At 48.2% G+C, this 26,804-nt stretch overlaps 1 protein-coding gene across 4 annotated transcripts; it reads right to left on the bottom strand.

Annotated features, from left to right (window-relative positions):
• Positions 1–295: 295 nt before the first annotated feature.
• Szrd1 (SUZ RNA binding domain containing 1) lies at positions 296–26,804 on the bottom strand. 4 transcript variants are annotated; one of them, XM_045150412.1, is made up of 4 exons: positions 26,722–26,804; positions 7,217–7,266; positions 5,341–5,595; positions 296–3,245 (listed from the first exon to the last, which is right to left on the bottom strand). In XM_045150412.1, the coding sequence occupies exons 1-4, from the start codon at positions 26,770–26,772 to the stop codon at positions 3,143–3,145; spliced, it is 459 nt and encodes a 152-aa protein (XP_045006347.1). In that variant the 5' UTR covers positions 26,773–26,804; the 3' UTR covers positions 296–3,142. The 4 variants fall into 4 exon arrangements, with proteins under 4 accessions (XP_045006347.1, XP_012804001.2, XP_045006348.1 ...); XM_012948547.2 differs by having other exon boundaries at positions 5,341–5,592; XM_045150413.1 differs by lacking the exon at positions 7,217–7,266 and having other exon boundaries at positions 26,722–26,792.

Genomic DNA, 26,804 nt, shown 5'->3' with positions numbered 1-26,804 from the left:
CCAAGTCCAGAGCCTTGACCCTATGTCCTCCTGAAATACAGATGAATTTCCCACCTAGGGGTGGGATCCCTACAAAGAGTGGTGAGCATCCATTAAGTACCCAGGGGAGAGAGATGAGCATCCATCAAGTCCCCAGGGGAGAGAGGTGAGCATCCACTAAGTCCCCAGGGGAAGGGTTGGCCTCTGAAAGCAGCAGCCTCCTGAGAGAGCAGGAGCCTCCCCGCCCCCCACCCAGGGCTTAATAGCAACCACAGCAAGAGGCAGGAGGCCAGAGACAGAAATAAGGACAAAGATCTGACAAGTTTAAACCATGTATTTAAAATACAATTTATAAAATGCTTAATCTGCCGACTCAGGAGCCCGCAGTGCGGGGCAGGGTGGGGGTGGGGAGCTGCCCGCTATACCAGCAGAGCAAAACTGCAGGGTGCAGACCTCCCTCCCATTCCCTTCTGTTCAGATGCCCAAGGGTGCACCCCTGGGGTCACATGACCAGAAGCAGGACCCCAGAGGTTTAGGTCTCTGCCTGCCAGGGAGGCTAGGTACAGCCCTGCCAGCCCATCCCTGAGCAGAGCACCCCCAGATGGGGCAGAGCAGGGCAAGGCGGGGCAAGTGGGCTCTGGAAGGGACTGATGGCAGCAGATAGGGTGTTGCCTCCTGCCTGCAGGTGGGGAGCACCCTGATTGAGGGGGCTGAAAAGGGCTGGTCACCAGGCCCAAACCCCCAGCTCCTTTGGTTACAGGCTGACATCAGAGCAGTGGCTCATGGGAAGCGGTTAGCTGGAAGGACTGAGGCCTGGCTTGTGGGGTTCAGGAAGAGCTAGATGAGGAGCAGTACCTTGAAGGCAAACAAAGGGGCCTCAGGTTCCTGCCCCTCATACCCCTGGGGATTTCCAAGCCAAAGCCTGCAACTTACTTTGAAGAAAAGAAAAAAAAGAGAAAAAAAAGCACTTAGGGAAAGTTACAGACAACTAAAAACAATGCACACACACACATACACACACACATACACACAAAATCCAAACCGTTTTCCCATTCCCCACCCACTCCCAACACAAGTTTCCTGTTTTCTTTCATTTTACCTGCCACCTCTCTATCTAGGAGGTCAAGGACATGACTGCTGGTGGTTGGATACAGGCACGCTGTGGGCAGAGCCCTTCTTTGGCCAGATCAAGGTGCATCCTTTCAATGCAGACAACCAACTGCCAGCCAGCCTGCCTCTGATCCCACCAGATGGGAGGGGCAAGTACAGATGGTCCCAAGGGCTGAGCAGCTGTCACTTCCGGCCTTTCAACCTGGACTACTCTGCACCCTTCTTTGATTGGGACAGTTTTTTCTCAGGCCAAAAAGCACTGTAACTGGAAGGTGGGCCCTAGACATTTACAATGTGGACACTTGGTCAGGGTAGTGGACTAAGATAGTAGCCATCTTCCTGCCTGCCTGCTCCTAGAGGTGACAGCCTTGGACTGACTAAAACTGTTCCAGCTCACACACAGATGACTCCTGGCTGAATTCACAGTCTAGGGCTGGGCAGTAGACCGACTTCTGATTCAGTTGGCAGCTAGCCCATCTTCCTAGGGGGAAGATGTCATGTCATGGGTCATGGCAAGGGCATGGCCTACCAGTGCCAAAGGGTATGGCTAAGAACCAGCAAACCCAAAGTGGATGGTCCTACAAAACCAAGCTTGCCACCTTGGCCATCACTACAGCTGCCCTAATTCAAAACCATTCCACCTACTCCAAAACCCATCTGCTGGTTAGCAGTGGAATGGCCATCAGGCTGGCTGAGGGATAAGGCGCAGTGCATCAGAGACTAGAGTCTGAGAGCAGCTGACTAAGCTCAGCTGCCCTCTTTACCTCTTCAAGTAGGCAAAGCAAACCTCCAGGCTCAGAAATGGAGTAATGCCAGCCTTGCTCTGGGAAGAGGGGAAAGGGCAGCCCTAGCCTCTGAGGAGCTAGCTGGCCAACCACCTTTGCAACACAAAGCTTTTCTTTTCCCACCTTCATTCGGACTGTTCTGCTCCTCAGGTACTTATTCCATATGGGAAATGTACCAGGTGGAGTTTCTGAGCTGGAGCACCACAGATCCTTAAGAATTCCAGCCTTGCTGGAAGGGGCAGGCCTCTATGCCTACTGACCACACCAAGCACAGGACCTGAGTACTGGAGCCTGACTCTCTCCCCTAGTCCTGTGCTGCCAGCAAACACTGAACAAATATCTCACCCGCTTGTCGGCGGGCAGCCGGAAGCGCAGTTTCCCTGCCTGAAGCTCCCTGCTGGCCTCTAGGAGCAGCTGGCCTGGCAGGTAGGGAACTGCCCTGAGGGATGGGGAAAGGGGAAGCCTGTCACTTTCCCCATCTCCCGAAATAGAGGTGGGATTGGCACCCTCCCCTAGGCTCTTGGAGCCATCTCCAGGCAGGGCCAAGGCACCGGGACTGGAGGAAGGTGGTATAGGCACAGGTGTTCATCTAGCAGGGGCCACAGAGCCTCGCCCCCTTCTGGGCGGCAGGAGGAATCCAGAAGCTAAGCTCACCAAAATCTTATTGGTTAATGTTTCTAGCGACTCTCCCAGAAACATTGTTTAAGTAGACTACCAAACTATCCTTTCTCAATTAAAAATTCATTAAACTGCTAAAACCCCTTCCATGCACTTTTTCTTGCAAATTAGATATTTGTATAAACAAACAAAAATAGGAAGAAAAAAAGGAAAGGCTATTTCAAAAGGAACTTACTCTTTAAGTGATGAAGACATGCACCTGGGGGTGGGTGGGAGTCTCATTTGTGTTTTGAAATCCCAAATTAATGAGCATGATAAACTGTGATTGCTGGCACTGGCTTTACCCCAAGTGGCACTGTCTGACCCTCTATTCTGAGTCCTTGGTGGGTCCCTCCAACCATCCCCTAGTCCCCACCCTTTCCCTTTCTACTGACTTGGGACAGCCCTTGTCGACATGCCGATCACAGTGGGAAGGAGGGAGGTCACAGTGCATGGGGTTCAAGGTCACAGTGGGCAGAACAAGGGGGATCACAGTGCAAGTAAATCAGGTCGTTCCCCCTGCTCAAGTCCAGATGTCTGCCTCGGCAGTGCGACCCATGGCAGACAATCCAGGAGGCGGTGGCGGTGGCAGCATCCTTTCTTGCCTCCATTTATCTGCGCTGTTTGAAGCCTTGTGAGCCATCAGGACCCAAAGGCTGTCTGATCACATTGCTGGGCGGCCTACTGTCTTCAGGCTGAGAGATCCTGGTTGGCCTGAAAGGAAAAATCAGAGAGAAAGGCCTGATGGAGGTGAAATCTTAAAATCACCCATGCTTACAGATGGGTAGATGGCAAAGTAGCTATGAGCCTATTTCCTTGACAAACAGACCAGGGGCATTTCCAAGTTGACAGTCCCCCGCAGGTGGAAGGGGGAACCAGTCAGTCCCTGTTGGCTTGCAATTACTCATCTATAGGCAAGGGGCTGCACACATACGGTCCTGTGGGGGTGGGGGTGTGAGGGGCGGTGGCCACAGGCAGCATATCCTCCACAGAACCAAGTGTTACAGTATTGGGCCAGGCAAAGACCACTGGCTATGAACTCAGGAGCCACCTGGTCCTCTCCAGTCTGCCTCCTGCTTCCCTCCATCCACAGCTAACAACTAACAACATTTAAGAACAGCGAGAGAACAGGACCTTTCAACTCCAGAAAGGTACAAACTAAGAGGAACTAACAGAGAATGGATATTCCTTCTATGCAAGGAAGGCATTGGTAGTACACTCTTGCAATCTCAGCACTTGGAGACCAATGCACAAGGATCATGGTGAGTAGTTCAAGGCTGGCCTTTGCTGCATAGTGAGTTCCAGGCCAGCTGGGCTACCATGTGAGACCCTGTCTCAAACAAACAAATCAAAGAAAAAGCTGGGAAAAAAAAAAGGGGGGGGAGACAAAGTATACTGACTAGTTCTCTAGTGCCAGAATTCCAAGTCAAAGAAGCCACTCAAAATTGGAAAGAGGTGCTGGGTAGGGATGGAACTCAGTGGAAGATGGCCTGCCTAGTTTGCTGAGGCCCAAAGGCTTGATCCCTAGCACACAGAAAAGTAAAGTTGGACGGCTTACGCCTGTAATCTCAACACTCAAGAGGCTAAGGCAGGTCAACTGCCATGAGTTCAAAACCAGCCAGGGCTAAATAGTAAATTCCAGGCCAGACTAGGTTACAGAGACCCTATCTTACCATTAGTAAGAGGCTATATAGAAAATACTATCTTACCAGAAAGCAACATATTTACAAAATACAAATATAAATATTTTTAAAAAGTGAAAAAGAATTTAGAAAATCCATTAAAATAGATGAATCACAGAGCCAGGCATGGTGGCGCACACCTTTAATCCCAGCACTCAGGAGGCAGAGGTAGGAGAATTGCCGTGAGTTCAAGGCCACCCTGAGACTACATAGTTAATTCCAGGACAGCCTGATGAGCTACAGTGAAACCCTACCTCAAAAAAAACAAAACGGGCTGGAGAGATGGCTTAGCGGTTAAGCGCTTGCCTGTGAAGCCTAAGGACCCCGGTTCGAGGCTCGGTTCCCCAGGTCCCACGTTAGCCAGATGCACAAGGGGCGCACGCATCTGGAGTTCGTTTGCAGAGGCTGGAAGCCCTGGCACGCCCACTCTCTCTCTCTCCCTCTATCTGTCTTTCTCTCTGTGTCTGTCGCTCTCAAATAAATAAAAATAAAAATAATTAAAAAAAAAAACAAACAAAAATCACAGTAGGTTACTGGAGACCCAGAAGAGAGAGATGGCATGGGTCCTTTCCAGGGTGCCAGGCAGGTCTCAGCACCCTACATCCACTTACTCCCTGGTAAGTGGGCACTCAGTGACTGGCTGGCAAGGCTGGTATGACCACAAACCCATTTCTCAGATTAGGCACCAGGTTAAGTGGTTCTAAATTAAGAGGAGGCGCTGAGGCTGGAGAGATGGCTCAGTGGTTTAGGTGCTTGCCTGCAAAGCCTGAGGACCTGGGTGTGATTTCCCAGTACCCACATAAAGCCAGGTGTGCAAAGTAGTGCATGCAACTAGAGTTTGTTTGCAGTGGCTAGAGACCCTGGCGTATCCATTCTCTATCTGCTTCTTCCTTCTCTCTCTGTCAAATAAGTAAAGTATTTTTTTTAAAAAGAAGAGGTGCTGGCAGAGCCTAGCCCAAAGGCATGCATTCACCTCTGTGCAGGACTGCCTCCTGGTGGCCGTAAGTGCCCCACGGCAGCATTCGGGCTTTTCCAGGCCCTGATTCCACACATGACTCTACTGGCTGCTTACTCCTCCACAGGAAGCCAGGCCCTGTTCTCCCTCCTGAGCTACACTCGCCACTCACCTGTCGAGGATGGGTTTCTCCTGTTCCTCCTCAGGGCTGGCACTGCCCAGGATCCGCCTCCGGGCCTCGGCGTACTCAGCCTCTCGCTGTGCTAGGGACTTGACGGGAAGAGCTGGCCTGCTGGTGGAGTTGGGGCTGCTGAGCACACCGTTGCTGGTGGGCCGCTTGAGGATGCGGATCTGGGGAGGGGGCCCCGTGGGAAGGCTATCGTCTTCAATCACAATGGGCACTTTGGGAGGGGATTTGGACTGCCTGCTGACAAAGCAAACACAGCTTCACAGATCCCACCTGTTCATGAGCAGCTCCATACCCCACACCCCACCATTGTCTTCCCTTCCCCCTAAGTATTCAATAGGCACCCCAATGCCCACCCCTCAAGCAGGGTCTCTCATGAGTCAGCTTTGCCACCACCAGCTTCCTAGGCACACAGAAGCTGCTGTACAGACCTAAGCCTGCAGGGGCCAGCTCACCGCCTGCTCCTGGCATCTCCGCCAGGAAAGCACCACTTGGCCCCTGAGGACTAAACATTCCACATCCAGAATCCAAAGACGGACTAAAAGCCCAGCTTTCCTGTCGGAAGCTGGTGAGCAGGAAGCCCCTCGGCCAGGTCTCCAGCAACACGTGCTTGAACCAGGTAACCACTACACAGGCGCCGCTGTACTATCCCTACCTGGCAACAACCAAGACATGATTTACCAAACTGTCTCTGTCTTCTGCAAGTGACCTCTCAGAGGCAAGCTGTGCCAGACAAGCAAGTCGCCTCTTACAAGAGCCTTTGAGCAGAGAAATCTCCCTCAGCGGGCTCTCTGCTTGGCAGGACAGCGGCGGGGCTGGGGGCAAAGGCTGATTCTTGGAACAGTGCTTAACAATGCTCAAGAGAAGCATTGTCCAAAGCTGGAGGATATGCACATCAAGGCCACATGTCCTTAAGAGGTAGACCTCCCCACACTGAGAGAGAAAATGACACAGCAAGGGATGGAAACACAGCAAGTTTAGAAAGGAAACAAGGCAGTAATGCCCAGCCATTCACCCTGACCACCGGAACCCTCCAGAGCCGTCAACCAGCAGCCTATGCAGAACCAGAGACTTTTTCCAGAACCTGGGATGTCAGCAGGGCTAGGGACTAGGAGGCAGCTGTTCCAGATGAACTGGAGGGGTCCTGGGTGGGTGAGGAACAGGAAAAGGAGCCTGTGACCAGAGCAATAACAGCGCCTGAGATGAGCAGACAAGGAGCTAGCACCCTGATAACAGCAGCAGGGAGCCAGGAAAGCCAGGGGAGAGGGCCAGCACCCACTGCAGCCTGCTAAGCAAATCCAGCATTCTACCCTTCTTCCCATCACTTGTCCCTGCAACCAACAGGCTACCTGAACCCAAGGTCAGTTTCCTCTGCTCTGAAACCCAGCTCCCCCGCTGCACGATGGGAAACAAAGCTAGTATCAGATGTCTTGCAAGAATTTTCCCCAAGATACGCTCACAAGATCCTAAACTGCCGAGTCACCAAGGTCCCAAAGAACCACCTGTCCAAACTGTCAGAGAGGAAGATAATGTGTGTGTTGGGGGAGGAGGGAGACGGGACAACTTGTCCTACATCTCAGAGCCACTGGGACACAGTGAAACCTAACACCCAAATCTTGCAACTTGTTACCTCCCCACTTTCCATCAGGTGACCTCACACAGGAGGCCCACTGAGGCAAGTGCAACTCCCAGCCTTATCCCAAAGCCTCAGGCCACCTCATCCTGGTCTCCAACTGGGAGGAAGGGCTGGCTGCTCAGGAGGAGCCGGACCTGCTAATCCTACCAGCCAGCTGGAGAACACTGCCTACCCAGATCTCCAGTGGCAGAGAACACGAGCCCTCACGCCAGACAGCAGCCTTACCTCTCCTTTTGTGTGATCTTCAGTTTTTTTTCCAATCGTCTGTCTATTTCCTAGAGGAAAAAAATGTATATAAAAGTGGAAAAAAATCTCTCTCAAATAAAAGCTTACATTTTTATTTTCAGAGCTAAGGGCAGTCCTCTCTCTAGCCAGGGACATGACTATGTCCTTCAACTAAACCTGGGGCATGGGACTTGGTCCTCTCTGGTGGGTCTGTCTCCCTCTTAGCCCCATGGCCACAGCAATTATTTTGGACCTCATCTTACAGCTAGGTCCTTTGCATGGCTTCCAGACAGCCTTCTGGCCTATCCTTCAAAGAGCCACTCTAATCAACTTTCTCAGCATCTATCTCATATGTCACTCCCCCACCCAACTGCTCACAGAACCACCTCTGGGCTTTGAAGCATTGCTCACCCGTAACTCTCCTGTCTTCTGTCCCTATTGCACTATAGCAGGGCTGAGTTATCCGACCCCTGGGCACAGCTCCACGTGCCGGCAACATCCTTGACCCTTGCATGCCTCCATTTACTCTGCACAACCTGATGCCTCCTCTTCTGTGCAGTTTTCTCTGATCCTACCAGAGTAATTCAGCACTTGCTCCCTGGAGGCACACTGTCCCTTTTATATCCCTTCAAGAACACATGTATCAAACATTTCATAATCTATGCTATACTGGCATGCACTTGAACTTTCTGTGACTAGCATGCACCTAGCAAAAGACATAGAGGAAAACAAAAGCCTGCTATTTATGGAACTAAAGTTCCTAAATTTCCAAAGTGGACCGAGGGATCTAAAGAAGAGACAGACAATGGATCTCCTCACAGAAACGGAGCCTGGCAAGTGCTGTCACAGAGCCACCATTTTAGAAAAAAGGCGAGGAGGAGATGACACGGATAAGGTGAGACTATCACCCAACACTCTCTGGCCCTCAACTCCCACCATGGCAGGGCGTCAGTGCTCTCTGTCCCCAGCACCAGGCACTCTGGGTGACTCCATGTGGGAAGAGTGTATACACAGAACAAGGCACAACCTCCACGCTCCATAGGAGTCTCACTGCTCTTCTCAGGACAAGTGCCACTAGCTGAGGACTAGACCATTGCTACTTGGCAAGGTTAAGACATTTTTTTTGGTTGACACTACCAGGGGAATTCCAGTGCTTTGGGACAGAGGCCAAGGAAGCTGTTGAATATCTTACAACGAACAGGACATCCCACAACAAATAATTAGACCCTCTCCCCAAATCAATAGTCTCTAGGTTAGGAAACCCTTTATAAGGTAAAAGGGAGTCATGTGTCATGGTGTATTCCTGTAATCCCAGCACTTGGGAGGTGGAGGTAGGAGAATCAGAAGTTCAAGCTCATCCTCAGCTAGAGTTCCAGGCCAACTTGGGCTCATAAGACCCTGCCTGTCTCAAAACAACTAACCAAAACAAAAGTTTTTTTGTTTTTATTCATTTATTTGTTTGAGAGAAAGACAGAGGGAGAGAGGAGAGATTGGGCACGCCAGGGCAACCAGCCACTGCAAACAAATTCCAGAAGCATACACTACCTTGTGTATCTAGCTTATGTGGGTCCTGGGGAATTAAACCTGGGTCCTTTGGCTTTGCAAGCAAGTGCCTTAACTGCTAAGTCATCTCTTCAGCTCTCATGTCTTTATTTCTGTGTCTCTTATAAATGATACAAGGTTAGATTAATGATATGAAACTGAATTTAAATACAGTATAACACTGGCATGCATTCTGACCCATACCCCATTGGTCAGGACGTATATGGCCAGCACAACCCATTGTATTTAGAAGGCTCCATCAGTCTCTGGAGAGGTTAGGAAGGCGTGCACAGATTTCACTCCAGTTTGGAACACAGTGGTACCGAATGAAACATTCAATGAGTTCTAATTCCCAGTAAACTTAAGAGAACTGACAGACCAACCCAGATTTTACAACCACTGTGTAGTTTGTGTCAAAACTGGATTAATTCTAATACCACTGTTATTTCTCTTCTTTTTTTCAGGTTTTTTTTTTTTTTTTTTTGAGGTACTGTCTCACTCTAGCCCAGGCTGACCTGGAATTCACTATTCAGTCTCAGGCTGGCCCTGAATTCATGGCAATCCTTCTACCTCTGCCTCTCGAGTGCTGGAATAAAAGGCATGTGCCACTACCCCCAGCTATTATTTTTTTTCTAGCTAAGAAAATGAGCCAATTTTTCACTTGTTCATTTATTACATCTGAAGTACTCTTCCATGACATTTTTAGCAGGAGATTCATTGCCACAGTCCCCAACTCACTATACAACGCAACCAACTACTGTACGGGTTTCTTCTCTCCATCAGCTCTGCAGGGGCCTACTCACTACACTAGCTTCTTGCTGCTGTCAACCTTAATTAGAGTGACCTGGTGCTCAGCAAAGGGCCCCCACCAACTGGACATACATTGGCTCATTATGACCAGATGCAAGCACAAAAAAGATGGGCTTGTCCACTAATCTAAGGCTTTCGGCAACTCCCTAGATTCCATGTGCCAGCCCCTTGTGTGAAGCAATGTTAGCATCTATCACACCTCAAGGCAGCCTTCCCAGACTGCAGCGGTAGTGAAGATGAATCTTGAACACATCTGAGCTTGCCCTCCAAAAACCCACCTCGGCAGTGTCAGCAAAAAGCCAGTGTTTTTTTTTTTATGTTTTATTTTTGATTTCTGTGGGGGAGGGATGGGCATACCAGGTGTGGTGGTTTGATTCAGGTATCCCCCATAAACTTAGGCGTTCTGAATGCTAGGTTCCCAGCTGATGGAGATTTGGGAATTAACGCCTCCTGGAGGGAGTGTATTGTTGGGGGCAGGCTTACGGGCTTTATAGCCAGTTTCCCCATGCCAGTGTTTGGCACACCTGACTGTTGCTGTGTCCCACCTTATGTTGGCCAGGGGGTGATGTCCACCCTCTGCTCATGCCATTGTTTTCCCCTGCCATCATGGAGCTTCCCTTCGAGCCTGTAAGCCAAAATAAATCTCTTTTTCCCAGAAGCTGCTCTTGGTTGGGTGATTTCTACCAGCAATGTGAACCGGACTGCAACACCAGGGCTTCTTGCCACTGCAAACAAACTCCAGATACATGCACCACTTTGTGCATCTGGCCTTTTGTGGGCACTGAGAAATGGAATCCGGCCATTTAGGCTTTACAGGCAAACACTTTTAACTGCTGAGCCATCTCTTCAGCCTCTAGTCCTGTTTTCTGAGTAAATATAATGTGCTAAGTCTTCTAAGGTTTTCCACAAGCATCCTTTATTGAAGCTCTGCACTGCACCATTTAGATCTGACCTGGAAAGATGGCCTATTCAAGCCTCTCCATATAAATACATGGTTTAACATTGACAATGCTTTCAAAGGGGTGGAAACCAAGGGTCTGCCCAGGCCAACAAAAGCCACATTTTACATACAGGGGCACCTGGAAGCTACAGACTACCAAAGAGCACTGGCCTTGCCTAAAAACAGGAGAAAGCAACTTTTAAGCCTTTGTTGATAAGACCACGCCTGCTATTTTAGGAAACTCTGAATTCAAGATTTTTTTGTTGTTTTGAGGTAGGGTCTCACTCTCGCCCAACTCATTCTGTAGTCCCAGGCTGGCCTCAAACCCACAGTGATCCTGCTACCTCTGCCTCCCAAGTGATGGGATTAAAGGTGTGTGCCACCACAGCTGGCTAAATTTTTATTTATTTGCACATGTGTATGTATGGATATGCCAGGGTCTCTTACTGAAAACCAATTCCTGATGCTTGTGGCACTTTGCATCTGGTTTTGTTAGTGCTGAGGACTTGAACCTGGGCTGGCAGGCTTTGTGAGTACCTTTAATCGCTAAGTCATCTCAGCTCCCAAAATTGCTTTATATTTTATTTATTTATTTGAGAGAAAGGGGGGGAAGAGAGAAAGAAAATGGGTGCGCCAGGGCATCCAGCCACTGCAAACTAACTCCAGATGCAAGCACTCCCTTGTGCATCTGGCTTACATGGGTCCTGGAGAATCGAACCAGGGTCCTTTGGCTTTGCAGGCAAACACCTTCACTGCCAAGCCATCTCTCCAATTCCCCCAAAATTGTTTTACAAAACAAACTATATTAAGAAGTGGATGAGGACTGGAGAGATGGCTTAGCAGTGAAGGTGCTTGCCTGCAGAGCCTAAGGACCCAAATTTGATTACTCAGGACTCACGTAAGGCACATGCACAAAGCTGTACATGCCTCTGGAGTTTGTTTGCAGTGGCTGGAGGCTCTGGTGTGTCCATATTCTTCATATGCCTCTTTCTCCCTCTCTAATAAATAAATATCAAAAAAGAAGTGGATGCGAAAGGAAGTGAGGTGTGGTGGTACACGCCTTTAATCCCAGCACTTGGGAGGGAAGGCAGAGATCAGAGGATCGCTGTGAGTTCGAGGCCACCCTGAGACTACATAGTGAATTCCAGGCCAGCCTGGACTAGAGTGAATGAAACCCTGCCTGGAAAAAAACAAAAAAAAAAAAAAAAAAAAAGAGGGCTAGAGAAATGGCTTAGCGGTTAAGGTGCTTGCCTGTGGAGCCTAAGGACATAGGTTCGATTTTCCAGATCCCACGTAAGACAGATGCACATAGTGGTGCATGCATCTGGAGTTCGTTTGCAGTGGCCAGAGGCCCTGGTGTGCCCATTCTCTCCCTCCCTCTCTCTCTCCCCCCAACCCATCTCTCTGTCTCTAATAAATAAATAAAAATCTTTTTGAAAAAGAACAAAGAAAGAAAATCATCAAAGTGAGAGGAAGAGAGTCAAGAGAAGGGAGGAAAGGCCAGGGGGAGAAACACCAGGCTATTCCGGGCTGGGTGTAAAGAGTGCAGGTATAACTGGCGGCCCTGGAGCTGTACTCAGATGTGAAAGCTCAGGGAGATTTTACTGGCTAACCTAGAGGTAGCTGAAGCCCCTGAGGGCTGATTCAAGCCAGCCGGAGGAGCAAGCCCAAACCCTCCAGTAACTGTGCGGGCGTGGGGCAGAGTAGATCCTTTCTGGAGCTTGGTTGCTACTGCCTGCTCCCAGGACCCTGCCTGGTGCCATGGTACCCAGGGTGCCAAGCCAAGGGGGTGAGCTCCCCCACTTCTTCAAAGCATCTAACAGGATTCCTCTGGTCACCAGTGCAACAGACTCAGCCCCTGGGAAGCCTGGTGAGCTTGCTTGACTCTGCATTCAGAAATGGCTTTAATTGGGCAACAAAACTATTAAGCAAGCAACTGTTCCCAGATAACTTGCATTTATCTTTGTCAGTTTCTAATTCTTCTCTCACATCAAGGAAGGGCAACTGATCTTGAGTTCCTCATAGGACAATATGACTGTCCCACAGGGGCAGCTGGGTGGATACTGGACCTGGGTTGGGGCAGCAGAGAGATGAGGGAGGTAGTCTGAAGAAGAGACAATGGGTTTCTCAGAACCAGAGCCTGGCAGGACCTGATTATCACAAAGCCAGCATTCTCAACAGAGAGAAAGAGAAGAGGGGGAGAGGAAGGATGATAGGAGAAGGTGGGCCTTCTGAACCCTCACCGTGACAGCAGAGCACACACTGGACGCTGGCACCCACGGCCACTGGTGCAGAGTGGCTGACATAATCTCCTGGGCAAGGTGCCTCATGTTTCCCATACACAACCTGGACAGGATCCTGGCTCTGCTGAGAACCAGTTTCCTTAAGTAAGCTGAGTGTGGTGATTCATGCCTGTAATCCCAGCACTTATGAACCTGAGGCAGGAGGACTGCTATAAATTCAAGTCAGTCTGGGCTACACAGTATAAGACCCTGTCTCAAAAAACCAAAAACAAGGAGGCAGAGGTAGGAGGATCACTGTGAGTTCAAGGCCAACCTGAGACTACATAGTAAATTCCAGGTCAGCCTGGGCTAAAGTAACACCATACCTCAAAAAACAAAACAAAAACAACAAAAATCTTTTAAAATCTTATTTTAGAGTGAGAGAAAGAGACAGACAATGGGCGTGCCAGAGCCTCCACCTACTGCAAACTCATGTGCCACCTTGTGAATCTGGATTACATGAGTTCTGGGGAACCAAACCCAGATCATTAGGCTTTGCAAGCAAGCGCCTTAACCACTGAGCCACCTCTCCAGTCCACCCTCCCCCATTTTTGGTTTTTCAAGGTAAGTGCCGCATGTGTCTGGAGCTCATTTGCAGCTGCTGAAGGTCCTAGCATGCCCATTCTCTTTCTCTCCTCGCTCAAATAATTAAAATAAATAAAAGTATGTATAAAATGCCACCCCTACCATAGTTACTCAATTCATTTTACCTTTCATTGCATGCATGTATAAAACAATTACTATCTGCCAATCTTCTGCATAGAATATAAGCTTTGAGAGCAGGCCTTTCATATGCTGCACCCGTCCAAAGTGCCCCAAATAGCTCCCAGAGCATGGATTATGGAACACTTCTGGCAGTGAGACGCATCCTAGTTTCGCAAATGAAGAATCACATGAGAGAGCTTCAGAATGAACTGGGATGACTCAAGCCATAACCTGAGGCCAGTCTGTCTGGGTCCAACAGTGATCCTACTCTTATTCAAACCGGAGGAGGAAAACTCAGTGGGCGAAGCACAAGCTCAGCCTGCGTGAGGCTCTGCTTCTCCCAACCCTCCTGCCCCTTCCAAAACATTAAGCTCCAACTACCTTAGGTGTTGCTGGATGGGGCATCAGGCACTGCATTACTCAAGCAAGCGCCACAGGTATATGTAACACTCATTCTCTGGTCACCCCATCTCTAATCTTCACTCCCTCCCCACATTTGCTTTGCCAAAAGACATACAGCCAGTAAGTGACAGCACTGACCCTTAAGCCTCAAGAGGAAGCAGAGGCACCAAGGACAGATCAGATCAGGGCTGGCAGGTGGCCTGCCAGGCTCACAGGAGCTCAGGTTTCCTAAGGATGGGCTGCAGTGCAGCACATCATGACAGTGGACTTCAAGGCCAGCCCAGCAAGCTAAGGAGAACCCAAAAGGAAACAAACAGCTTTCAGCCCAAATCAGACAATTTAGGTGGATCCTAGCCCAAAGGGTTCAGAAGCTGCATATGACCAGTGTGGCACAGTGGACTGTCTGGCTTTGGATGCTTCTCCACAGGGTCTCCACGTGGGATAGACAAGGGAGGAAGCCCTACCCAGCAAAGTTGGACAGAACTCCACTTGGGTTTGCTCTTTTTTAATTACTTCTGCATTTTGGTTTTCACACAATGTTAATACAATACTTAGTAAAAACAGCATATTAGTTTTCAGAGTTGGCAAGAAATAGGCACCTCAGCCAGATAGGACCCATGAGCCCTCACTGTCTAGAGGCTACAGGATTGGGAGCAGGAAACCAGGCTCTCACACTAGCACCCTGCTCCAAAACCCTACGAGCTGTACTGAACTCTCCATCAGGCAGGGTGAATCACCTAACTCTATAGAATAAAGCTCAGGGAAGGGCAAGGAGTGGTCTGCATTTAAGCCCCAGGATCCTGCCTGCTCTGACCACAGAAAAAAAGAGGGATAGCCTGGCATTGTGGTGCATGCCTTTAATCCCAGCACTTGAGAGACAGAGATAGGAGGATGGCTGTGAGTTCGTGGCCACCCTGAGACTACATAGTGAATTCTGAGCTACAGTGAGACCCTATCACGAAAAACCAAAAAATAAAAAGAAGGACATTAAGTGGCAGAGGGGCCTGTTATAGGGGGGCCTGTTATAGGTCTACCAAGGAAAGCAGCAGGCACACTGACTAGAAGGTGGAACAGAGTCACTGTTATTTCACCTCAGAGTTTACTGGAATATCCAAGGGTGCTCTCAATGAAGTCCAGCTAGAATCCCCTGATGGCACTCAGCAGAGGCACTGAACACAATGCCTCCACAGTGAATAAGTAACACTACCAGGTAGAAGAAAACAAAAATGGGTGACATGACAGGTGAAGAAAGGACTACAGAGGAGAGAGCAACCAGGACCCCAGGTGAAGGCATTCAAATTCAATAATAAAATCCAGAGCAAAAAATAGTTTTTACTAAGCTGGGCATGGTGGTGCACACCTTTAATCCCAGCTTTCGGGAGGCACAGGTAAGAGGATCCCCATGAGTTCAAGGCTACCCTGAGACTACATAGTGAATTCCTGGTCAGCATGAGCTACAGTGAAACCCTACCTTGAAAAAATATGTAAATAAATAAACAAAACCAGAAACAATTGCCGGGCGTGGTGGCACACGCCTTTAATCTCAGCACTCATGAGGCAGAGGTAGGAGGATCGCCGTGAGTTCGAGACCACCTTGAGACTTCATAGTGAATTCCAGGTCAGCCTGGACAGCTGGGTGTGGTGGCACATGCCTTTAATCCCTGCACTTGAGAGGCAGAGGATCGCTGAGTATGAGGCCATCCTGAGACTATATAGTTTGAAACTACATAATTAATTCCAGGTCAGCCTGGTCTAGAGTAAAACCCTACCTAGAAAAACCCAAAACAGGGCTGGAGATGGCTTAGCGATTAAAATGCTTGCCTGTGAAACCTAATAACCCAGGTACAAGTTCCTAGTACCCACATAAGCCAGAGGCACAAGGTGGTATTTGTTTGCAATGGCTAGAGGCCCTGCTTCACCCATTCATATTTTCTCTCTCTCAAGTAAATAAATACCAAAAGAAGGCTTCATAAGGTAGAAGCATTTTGCAATGGCAGTCTGGCCTACAACAGCACGACCATCTACTAAGAAGTCTCTGTACCTTTAAAGTGCCACCAGACATTTCTAGCCCAGATGTGCAACCTACAGAGATTTCTCCTTCACCTGCCAAGTTGAATTACATGCCTCTGCTTTACTCCTGCTGCTTTCAGCTCATCCTCTCTCTCCTGGCAGCCCGAGAGAAGGGCCCAAAATGAAACACAACAAAGGCAGAACTCTGAAGTTGAGAGCAAGCCAGCCAGGCCACAAATTCAGATTTGTCTGTTTTCTTCAGTTCCACTTCCCACACAACACCCCTCCTTCCTCAGTTACTCCCACATCAAGGGAAAACATTCCACTTTAAGTGGTCATCTAATCAAGTCTAGGCTTTGTTGGTATGTCTTAAAAGTCCATTGTCCTTTTGTTCCACTAGGAGGGGAAAAAGTTGGAAACAAGCGTTCACGGAAAACCTACAGCAGAAGCAGATGCTCTCAGCTCTGGGGCTGGAGAAGAACAGAGGCCAGACAGGGAGAAACGATTTACTAACCCTAAGAGCTCTGCAGGAGTATGAAGTGTTTTGGGAAGATCTGTCTGAGCTGGTAATCCTGCCACTGAGGGCAGGAAAGGTGGTGGGGATTTAAAGCAAGAAGAGAAAGGACACAAGAAAAAGCTAGGGAGAAAGACTAACTAAAATATGAATGGAACAAAGAAGAAAAAAAAGACCCTCCTGGATCAGGCAGTTCACATCTAGAAAGAAGGAAGATACCCTAGCATTCAGAAGGCTGAGAGGTATAGTCATGGCTGTGAGTTTGAGGCAAGTTTAGGACTACAGAGTGAGATCCAGGTCAATCTGGGCTAGAGTGAGACCCTACCTTGAAAACAAACAAAAACAAAACAGAAAGAAGAAAGATACCCTCCTGAATCAGATGGTTCAAATCTAGAAAGGTATCTTTTAATTCAGTCCTGGGCTGACACCCGAGATTCCTTTATCTGCAGAGCATTAGTTCTAGTTCCCAGGGAGAAAGGACTATAAGGAACCACGAGTGCAGGAAAGCCACACAAGACTTGGGGTGAAGGAGCGCTGCCACACAGTCATTCTTGCTGCCTTCAGGAAAAGCCACCCACTTTCCCATTTAGCTCTCAGGGGCTCTTTGCTGGCCAGTGACAGGAAGCCCCTAGGCACTGTTCTTGGCTCTAGCTCTAGCTATATGCCTCCTGGTAGCATGGCTATAGCCACCTGAGGCCATTAACACACAGCTCCCATTGTACCTTTTGCTGGACAACTGGACTCTAGAGTTTAACCTGAGAAGACGACATCCTCCTGTACCTTTAGTCTCAAGGACTCAAGGCCATGCTGTTTACTATGTAAAAACAACCTGAAGGGGCAATACTTACCACATTGGCCTAACAGCAATTAGCTCTCACCTAGGGCCCAAGGAGGCGCAGTGCTGACACAGATGGTGCTACGAATGACATTCACCGCCCTTGCTTCAACTGGCTGTCCACTCATCCGAATTTTGCCAGAGTTGCCAAGCAGCCCAACCACTGCCATATTCCACAACAGATTGCAAACCCTTGTTTCCCTCAAGTTCTCAGCAACACTGAGAGTACTCAAGGCTTCTTCCTTAAAAGCATTTCTTAGCTGGGTGTGGTGGCACACACCCTTAATCTAAAGAGCTAGAGTGAGATTCTACCTAAAAAAAAAAAAAAAACTAATAATTTATATCATCTTTTTCCACTTGGTCAAATGTTTAAAAAATTCATTCCAGCCATGTGTGATTGATGGCACACATGGTTTGCTGAGGCAGGCCAGCCTGGATTTCATGAGACCCTGTCTCAAAATAATTTTTAAAGGTATTTATTTATTATTTATTTAAGAGAAAGAGGCAGATAGAAAGAGAATGGGCATGGCAGGGCCTCTAATCACTGCAAATGAATTCCAGATGTGTGCGCCCCCTTGTGCATCTGGCTTATGTGGGTCCTAGGGAATCGAACCATGGTCCTTAGGCTTCACAGACAAAACACCTTAACCACTAAGCCATTTCCCCAGCCCCTCAAAATAATTTTCAATTTCAACCAGCATCTCACTTTGGGGTTACTGGGCTTAGCATTAAAACTGACAGCAGCTGCATGTGCTGGCATGCTCAGGAGGCAGAGGTAGAAGGATTGCCATGAGTTTGAGGCCACTCTGAGACTACAGTGTGAATCCCGGGGTCAGCCTAGGCTACAGCAAGACCCTAACTCAAAAAAAACCAAAACAAACCAATACAAAAAAACTGACAGCAGCACTGTTCTTGTGGCTCTTTAGTACAGAGGTTAAGATTCCAAGACACGAAAATGATGAGCTTATCCAGGTAATGGAAGCAGGTCAACCACAGGTGAGAACACAGGAAGGACTTCAAAGGAGCCAGCAACTAAGCTCTCAAAAGCATTTGACTAGTAAATGATCTGGCGACAAGCAAACAACTGTTACAAGAAGGTCCCCAGAGTGTGGACTCAGGATGAAGGAGGGCTGGCACTGACCTCACAGATTTCCTTTCCAGGACTAGAGATCAGAGCACTTCCACCCCACGAAGTCACTGATAAGGAACATTCAAGTGCACTGGGATTGAAGGCAGTGAGCAGCACTGCAATGGCCCCAGAAGCCCTTCCACAACAGCCTGGACCTGGGCCTCACAGCCTGTGCACAGTGCCTGTCAACATTGAGACAGACAGAGGAGGAACAAACAGAATGGACAGCTGGAGGAGGGTCACCAAAGATTTACAAGCCAGAAGAGCTGGGGATTTAGTTCTCAAGGTCAAAGAGTGGTGGGTGACACAATCCTGATCTCTCCAGGCTGGCATCATTGGAAGTGTCCTACACAACTCATCTAGGTATCTGCTGTGGTAATTTTAATTGTTTACGGAGGTCATTATTTTATTTATTTATTTATTTATTTATTTGAGAGCGACAGACACAGAGAGAAAGACAGATAGAGGAAGAGAGAGAGAATGGGCGCGCCAGGGCTTCCAGCCTCTGCAAACGAACTCCAGACGCGTGCGCCCCCTTGTGCATCTGGCTAACGTGGGACCTGGGGAACCGAGCCTCGAACCGGGGTCCTTAGGCTTCACAGGCAAGTGCTTAACCACTAAGCCATCTCTCCAGCCCAAGGTCATTGTTTTAGGAGTGGAATGACTTATTCTGTGTGGCTGTGTGGGAAGGGGATGGCTTTTAACGAGGAACATCTCTAAATGTCTCCGCACGGGGATGGGAAGGATGCTTTGTCTACACAGAGACTACTGATGGTATTTGTTCCTAATTTCTGAGGTGTTTAGTTTTAACCTAATGTTCCTACTAGTATCCTACATAAAGATGTCAGCAACATTGTATTTCAAAGAATAACAGAATTTTTTAAAAAATGACAATTCCACAGAAAAATCTCTATGGTTGCTACCAACCATGTGGTTGGTATAAACCCAGGCCCCCACAGTCTAATAGTCAATATTTAAAAATAAGATGGGGCTGGTGCACGCCTTTCATCCCAGCACTCGGGAGGAAGCTGGGCATGGTGGCTCATGCCTTTCATCCCAGCACTCCGGAGGCAGAGGTAGGAGGATCGCTGTGAGTTCGAGGCCACCCTGAGACTATATAGTGAAGTCCAGGTCCTCCTGGATGAAGAGTGAGACCCTACCTCGAAAAAAAAACAAAAAATAATTAAAAAAAAAAAGATGGGGCAAGGGGGTCACTTAGAGATATATCAGTGCCTAGCCAGTGCCAGACTCTAGGTTCAATCCCCAGCAGAGCAAATAAGTAAATCTGTACTTTGACCATAGGGTAAGGCATCTAAACTCGACCTTCTCCTGGGAAACCAACAAGTCAGTAGCTGTCCTGACAGGAGAAGTACAGGAGGCTACTTGCTACTTGGCACAGCCAAAGTCTGATGCTCAGGGTGGAGGAAGGGACTGGAAAGAGGGCTGGCCCCAAGAATGTGCCTGGGTCATTAGAGCTCCACAACAGCGACTTTCTCTTGTGGAAAGATACACAAAATTCTTCTGCAGTGGAAGGAAAAGCAGGGCCTGTGGTGGCCTGCATTTCTAGCCCACAGTCCAAGGAAACCATGGCAGCTCCCTCTGTGCCCAGAGCACGCTGGCACTGGTCCCCATGTGGCCTGGGGAAAAGGGCTGGGAAGCTCCTACTGAAAAGCTCATTATCCTTTCTTTGAAGCCACAGAAGCCAATCTTTTTCCAGAGTTCAGGGGCGCTTGGCTCAGTCTCACCATTCCTAAATTGACCAAATGCTTTGCAGAAAACCCCTGAGAACACTGCAGTTCCCAGAACTCAGCCTTTCAAAAAAGACCAGTAAGAACAGAGAAGTGGCTGCTCCCTCAAGACTTGGTAGACCTGGATCTGTGCAGTCTGATTCTACAAACCTTACCTGCCTGTTTCACTATGGACAGAAACCTTTAAACCCAGCACTTACAGGGTTAGGCAGGAGGACAGTTAAGTTCCAAGCCAGCCTTGGGCTCCAGAGTGAGTTCCAAATCAGTCTGGGATAGAGTGAGAGCTTACCTTGAAAGCCCCTTAGCCCCTCCCCAATAAAAAGACAGAAGGAGGGCTCAGTGGTTAAGGCATTTGCCTGCAAAGCCTAACAATCTGAGTTTGACTCACCAGTACCCATGTAAAGCCAGATACAAAGTGGCACATGCTTCTGGAGGTTGTAGTGGCTGGAGGCCCTGGCGCACCCATTCTCTCCCTCCATTTCTTCTTTCTCTGCTTGCAAAGAAAAGAAGCTGGGCATGGCACATGCCTTTAATCCCAGCACTCAGGAGGCAGAGGTAGGAGGATCACTGTGAGTTCAAGGGTAGCCTGAGACTACATAGTGAATTCCATAGTGAATACCTGAACTAAAAATAAATAAATAAATAAAATAAAATAACCAAACAAACAAAGAGAGAAAAGACAAGACAGAAGGAAATCAGTGCTAGGGGATCTCCAAACCAAGTGATCTGTTTTTGTGCCTGACACCCAATCAACTGCACACACTGCATGGCACCCACAGGAAGCACTAGCACTAGACTTTCAAGAGAAGTGAAAGTTATTAACTCTAAAGTGAAAATCCAACTAAAACTGCAAAAGGAGGAGGGAGCATGGGGCACTGGAAGCCCTCTGCTGCTTTAAGGACAAAGTTCAAAGTACCAGGACCAGGCGTCAAAGCTCTTCCTTCCTAATCTGGCCCCAGCAAATTTCTCTGACCTCATCTCTTTCCATTAGGCCCTGCCAACCTTAGTGTCTCCAGCCAGAGGAAACACTTGTAGCTGTCCCAAGGATGCACTAGCCTCTCACAGCCTCGCCCATGCATATGTTGGTCCACCACCCACCCCTACCAGATCAGCACTGCTTCATTCAGGATGTCAAGTAATCTTTGTCTCTGAGAAGGGTCTCCCTAGATCCTCCAGGATGGCCTCAAACTCATGGCCTGCTGGGGATTAGAGGGACACTACTACATTTGGTTTCTTCACATCTTAGGTGGACATCTTCTCCTACATAAGACCTTCTCTCATGCCTGTCAGTCATGGCACCCCTGATGCTTCTGCTACATAAAGTGATACTGCTCTGTTTGACTCTTCTACTGTAGGGGCCTCAAATGCAAGTGCCCAGTACACAATTGATATACAGTGTTTACCACCACCTTCCTATAAGCATGCAGCATCACTGATGGAGCAATGTCTGGAGACTGGCTCACATGGGTTGAAGCTAAACACAATTTTGAATTCTCAATCCAGAAGAATATCTTCTTTTTTTTTTTTTTTTTTTTTGGTTTTACAAGGTAGGGGTCTCACTCTGGCCCATGCTGACCTGGAATTAACTATGTAGTCTCAGGGTGGCCTCAAACTCACAGGAATCTTCCTACCTCTTAAAGGAGTACACCACCTGCCTAGCTAGAGTGAGATCCTACCTCAAAAAAACCAAAAGAGTCCCTGTCTCAAAAAGGAAAAGAAAAAGAGAAGAGAAAGGGGGGGGGATCAAGAAGAAAAAGATATTTTCTTCCCATTAGCTACGTGGCTATATGACTTAACTTGGAGAAAAAGAAAAGGCCCTTTGGAACACAAGGGAAATGAGAGGTGGGCACTGTGTCAGAACCATCAGTCCAGTTTCATCTATATACATGCCCTCTACCTTCCCCTGGTTAAGATGGCTCATTTCCAAGAAGATGGGCCAGGCTCCATCTTCTATATTTACATTTTGTCTAAACAACTGGTGAATAGAAATGGCTTCAAGCCATCAGAAAGAGCTAGATGCTGACCTGATTCCGGAGGCACAAAGATGTCTCCCATCTACAAACTGCTGTCTCTTGAGATTTACTCAAGATGAAGGTGATTTAAAGTTTGAAACAGGAATGGGAAATGGCTTAGTGGTTAAGACACTTGGCTGCAAAGCTAACAACCTGGGTTCGATTCCCCAGTACCCACATAAGGCCAGAAGCAAAAAGTGACAAATACAAGCCAGGTGTGGTGGCACATGCCTTTAATCCCAGCACTGGAGAGGCAGAGGCAGGACGATCATTGTGAGTTTCAGGTCAGCCTGAACTAGAGTGAGACCCTACCTCGGAAAAACAAAAACAACAACAACAAAAAAAAAAGGGGTGACACACGTATCTGGAGTTTTTTTGCAGCTGCTAGAGGCCCTGGTATATCCATTCTCTGTATATGCTCTCTCTCTCTCTGCAAATAAGTAAAATATTTAGGGCTGGAGAGATGGCTTAGTGGTTAAGGCATGTGCCTGCAAAGCCAAAGGATCTTGGTTCAATTCACCAGGATCCATGTAATCCAGATGCATAAGGGATCGCATGCATCTGGAGTTCGTTTGCAGTGGCTGGAGGCTCTGGTGCACCCATTTTCTCCCTCTCTGCCTTTTTCTCTCTCTCAAATAAATAAATGAATTATATTAAAAATATATACACATATTATGTGTGTATGTATGTATATATATAAAATGCCAGGCGTGGTGGTGCATGCCTTTAATCCTGGCACTTAGGAGGCAGAGGTAGGTAGTTCAAGGCCACCCTGAGACTACATAGTGAATTTCAGGTCAGCCTGAGCTAGAGTTAGACCCTACCTCAGAAAACAAAACAAAACAAAAATATTCAAGGTGGGCGTGGTAGTGCACGCCTTTAATCCCAGCACTCAGGAGGCAGAGGTAGGAGGATTGCTGTAGGTTTGAGGCCACCCTGAGACTACATAGTGAATTTCAGGTCAGCCTGGGCTACAGTGAGACTCTACCTTGAAAAGCAAAAAAAATTAAACCAATTGTGGTGACGCACACCTTTAATCCCAGCACTCGGAAGCAGAGGTAGAAGGATTGTTATGAGTTCAAGGCCACCCTAAGACTACAGAATGAATTCCAGGTCAGCCTAAGCTAGAGTGAGACCCTACCTCAAAAAAACAACAAAATGTGTGTATGTGTGTATGTATATATGTGTATGTGTGTGTATGTATATATACATATATATACATACATATATACATGTGTGTGGATACATATATACATATGTATATATATATTTAAAGTTCAAAGCGGGTGCTGAAGGTATACTTCAGTAAAAAGTATGTACTTAGCATACATAAGACCCTGGGTGGTTTACTCTTCAACAATATCTAACTTACATGAAGTTTACATCAACACTGATTCGTTTACTTTTGGGGGGGGGATTTTCAAAGTAGGGTCGTGCTCTAGCCCAGGTTTACCTGGAATTCACTACTTAGTTTCAGGATGGCTTTGAACTCACAGTAATCCTCCAACCTCAGCCTCCTGAGTGATTGGATTAAAGGCTTGTCTTACTGGTTTTTCTGTTTGCTCGTTTTTTGTTTCTTCCAGGTAGGGTCTCACTGTAGCCCAGGCTGACCTTGAACTCATAGCAAGCCTCCTGCCTCTGTTTCCCAAGTGCTGGGATTAAAGCCAGACCACAAACGGCTTTTACCTTTTAATTGTTTAAATTATGTATCGGTTTACTTGAGAGGGGGATTGACTATGAATGGGTGCACCAAGGCCTCTCGCCAGTGCAAATGCACTCCAGATGCAATGTGCTACTTTGTGCATCTGGCTTTTACATGGGTACTGGACAGCTTAACAGCAGACTTTGCATCAACAACCCTTGAGCCATCTCCCCAGATTTTATTATGTGTACATCTCGTGTGTGTGTGTGTGTGTGTGTGTGTGTGTGTGTGTGTGTGTATGGGTGCACCAGGGTCTCTTGCCACCGGCAAAGGAATTCCAGTTCAGCTTTATATGGGTAAATTGAACACAGGCACGTCCAAGCACTTTAACTGCTTGCTGAGCCATCTCAGCTGAGTTGCTTCTTTTAGTCTTCCCAGAAGGGACAATAGACTCCATATCAAGTATTCTGAAGATCCAGAGGAAAGGAAACAGTGACTTCGGAGGCTGACACAGGAGAAGGAAACTTTAGCAGGACCAAACCTATTGTGGTGATGGAGGGTAGGGATAACGATGGCAGATTACTCAAATCCCATCTGCTAGTTTCTCCACCCCAGTCAGCTTTCATGGGTTTTCTGAGAAGAGCATTCAAAATTCATTACTATAACAGGAATCATTGCTGTCTGTCACTTCAGATGTCAATAAGCAGACAGAAATTTATTTTTTTTGAGACAGGGTCTCACTTTAGCCCAAACTGACCTAGAACTCACTCAGTAACCTTAGCTGGCCACAAACTCACTACCTTAGCCTGAGATGAAAGGCAAGGAGTGAGCCACCAAGCCCCATGAATTGAATTTTTTTTTTTTTGGAGTAGTGTCTCAGTCTAGTCCAGGCTGACCTGGAATTCACTGCATAGCATAACTGTGCTTTATTCAGAGCCTAGCCAGGTGTGGCAGCACACACCTTTAATCCCAACATTTGAGATTAAAGGCTGAGGTAGGAAGAGCACCCTGAGTTTGAGGCCAGTCTGGATTACAGAATGAGTTCCACATCAACCAAGAGTGAAACTTTGCCTCAAAACCACAAAAATAAAGGCCAGGTTTGGCACAAGCCTTTAATCCCAGCACTTGAGACCCAGAGGTAGGAGGATCACCATAAATTCAAGGCCAGCCTGAGACTACAGAGGGAATTCCAGGTTAGTCTAGGACCCAGGTTCAATTCCCCAGAACCCACGTAAGCCATATGTGGCACATGCATTTGGAGTTCGTTTGCAGTGGCTGTCTGGTGTGCCCATATTTTTTCTCTCTCTCTCAAATTAAAAAAGAAAACAAAACAAAACAGGTAAGGGAACTTGGGCATGGTGGCACATGCTTTAATCCCAGGAGGCAGAGGTAGGAGGATCATGGCTCGGCAGACCATCCTGAGACTACACAGTGAACTCCAAGTCAGCCTGGGCTAGAGCGAGACCCTATCTCCAAGGGGAAAAAAAAAAAAGCTAAGGAAAAACCAAAGACGCAGGCGCCCAAGTAACATCATAAGCCACACTAGCCAAACTTTTGCAAGGGGTGATATGAGGGGGGTCAGCATGATTCACTGTTATTGGTAGGTAATAAATACCTCTCCAGGAAACTGTGCATCCTCTAGCGCAAAGCACACTGCCTTAGCACACAGCTCACACTCAGAAGTATTGGTGGAAAGAATAAACACCCAAATGACACCTGTTGCTTCCTATAAAATCTTCCAACTTGCCCTCTTGATTCAAGCCTTAATTCAACAAACCGAATAGATTTTCATCTAAAAACACTACCAAATAACCGTCAAATACTCGGCTATACTATGTGGGAAGACATCAATCCTGGGAGAAATGCTCAACCACTGAGAGGGGGGAAAAAAACCCTTCGAAGCCAAGTTTCAGCATTCCCATAGAAATACACCCACTGCAACACGGGTCAAAAGATCCTGGTGCATTTGTCTCCCCCAGCCACAAGCCTTGTAAGGTGGATGTCACCCAAGCACTGCAAGGCACAGATACGAACACATGGGCATCAAAAAAGCATCACCCCTGTCTTCACGAGGATCACCGTTGAACCACAAAGTCTGAGAAGACCACATAAATCAAGAGCCTAAATAGAACTGGCAGGTTCTACTGGGGATCAACTATTTTCCTATAGCTTTCCGAATCAGGAGGATTGGTCATCGCTCCCCTCCCCTTCCAGGAATGCAGGTATCTAACAATGCCCGCTCCCAAACTCAGATCCGAAACCCTCCCGACTCTGCAGATTTGGGGTGGGGGACGTAGGGGACTGGAGAGAGCGGCGGTGTGCCGAGCTTCCCCCAACTCCGCTGAAGTCCCCAGGAGACCTGTTTGCCCTCGGGCTCAGGAAAAAAAAAAAAAAAAAACTAAAAGAAGAAAGGAAAGAAAAAAAAAAGTCCCCAAGCTTGTTCACCGAGGCGGAAGGCGTAAAGCGACGGGGAATTTTAGCATACGATGGGGTGGCCCCCAGAGGATGCAATGCACCCTCGGGGCCCTCAGCGACCTCCTCCCGCTCTGTCCCGCAAGCCCTCCAAGCCACCGAGAGGCCCTCCCTCATCAGAGCACATGAACTTTATAAAATGGTCCCTGAGGTGCGGAGGTTTCAGGGAAAAGACGCCAAGGGTGGCGGATGGGAAGCTCCGAGTGACGCGCATACCGGGGGTGGCGGGGGGAGAGGGGCGGAGGGAAGTGCACCGGGCAAAGGTGGAAGGAGAAAAAAAAATGGAACGCGGTCCCTTTAAGAGGCCTTCGCGGCGCTCTGGGGCCGGGGGCCTCTCCTACTCCTCCGGCCCGGTGTGTGGAGACCTTCCTGGGGGAAAACTATCTCCAGACCCGCTCCCTGGGCACTCGCCTCACGCCTGTTCCTGCCCGGCCCTGCCGCGGAGTGGCGGCTCCTCCTTACCCCGCTGTCTGCCGCCTCCTCCCAGCTCTCAGCGACCTCCTCATCTTCCATCTTACTCGCCGCTTTCCCTCCTCCCCCAACCC

This window comes from Jaculus jaculus, chromosome 5, assembly GCF_020740685.1.
Source record: "Jaculus jaculus isolate mJacJac1 chromosome 5, mJacJac1.mat.Y.cur, whole genome shotgun sequence".
In the NCBI taxonomy this organism is placed as follows: domain Eukaryota; kingdom Metazoa; phylum Chordata; class Mammalia; order Rodentia; family Dipodidae; genus Jaculus; species Jaculus jaculus.
Note: the sequence above shows the minus strand (reverse complement) of the source record. Positions and strands in the feature narration are given on the sequence as shown.

Excerpts from the sequence above, each read along its gene's own strand:
- Szrd1 (XM_045150412.1), bottom strand. The coding sequence starts at position 26,772 with ATGGAAGATGAGGAGGTCGCTGAGAGCTGGGAGGAGGCGGCAGACAGC. Across the intron at positions 7,267-26,721 it reads AGGAGGCGGCAGACAGCGGG|GAAATAGACAGACGATTGGA; the intron begins GTAAGGAGGAGC and ends TTTTTCCTCTAG. Across the intron at positions 3,246-5,340 it reads GAGAAACCCATCCTCGACAG|GCCAACCAGGATCTCTCAGC; the intron begins GTGAGTGGCGAG and ends TTTTCCTTTCAG.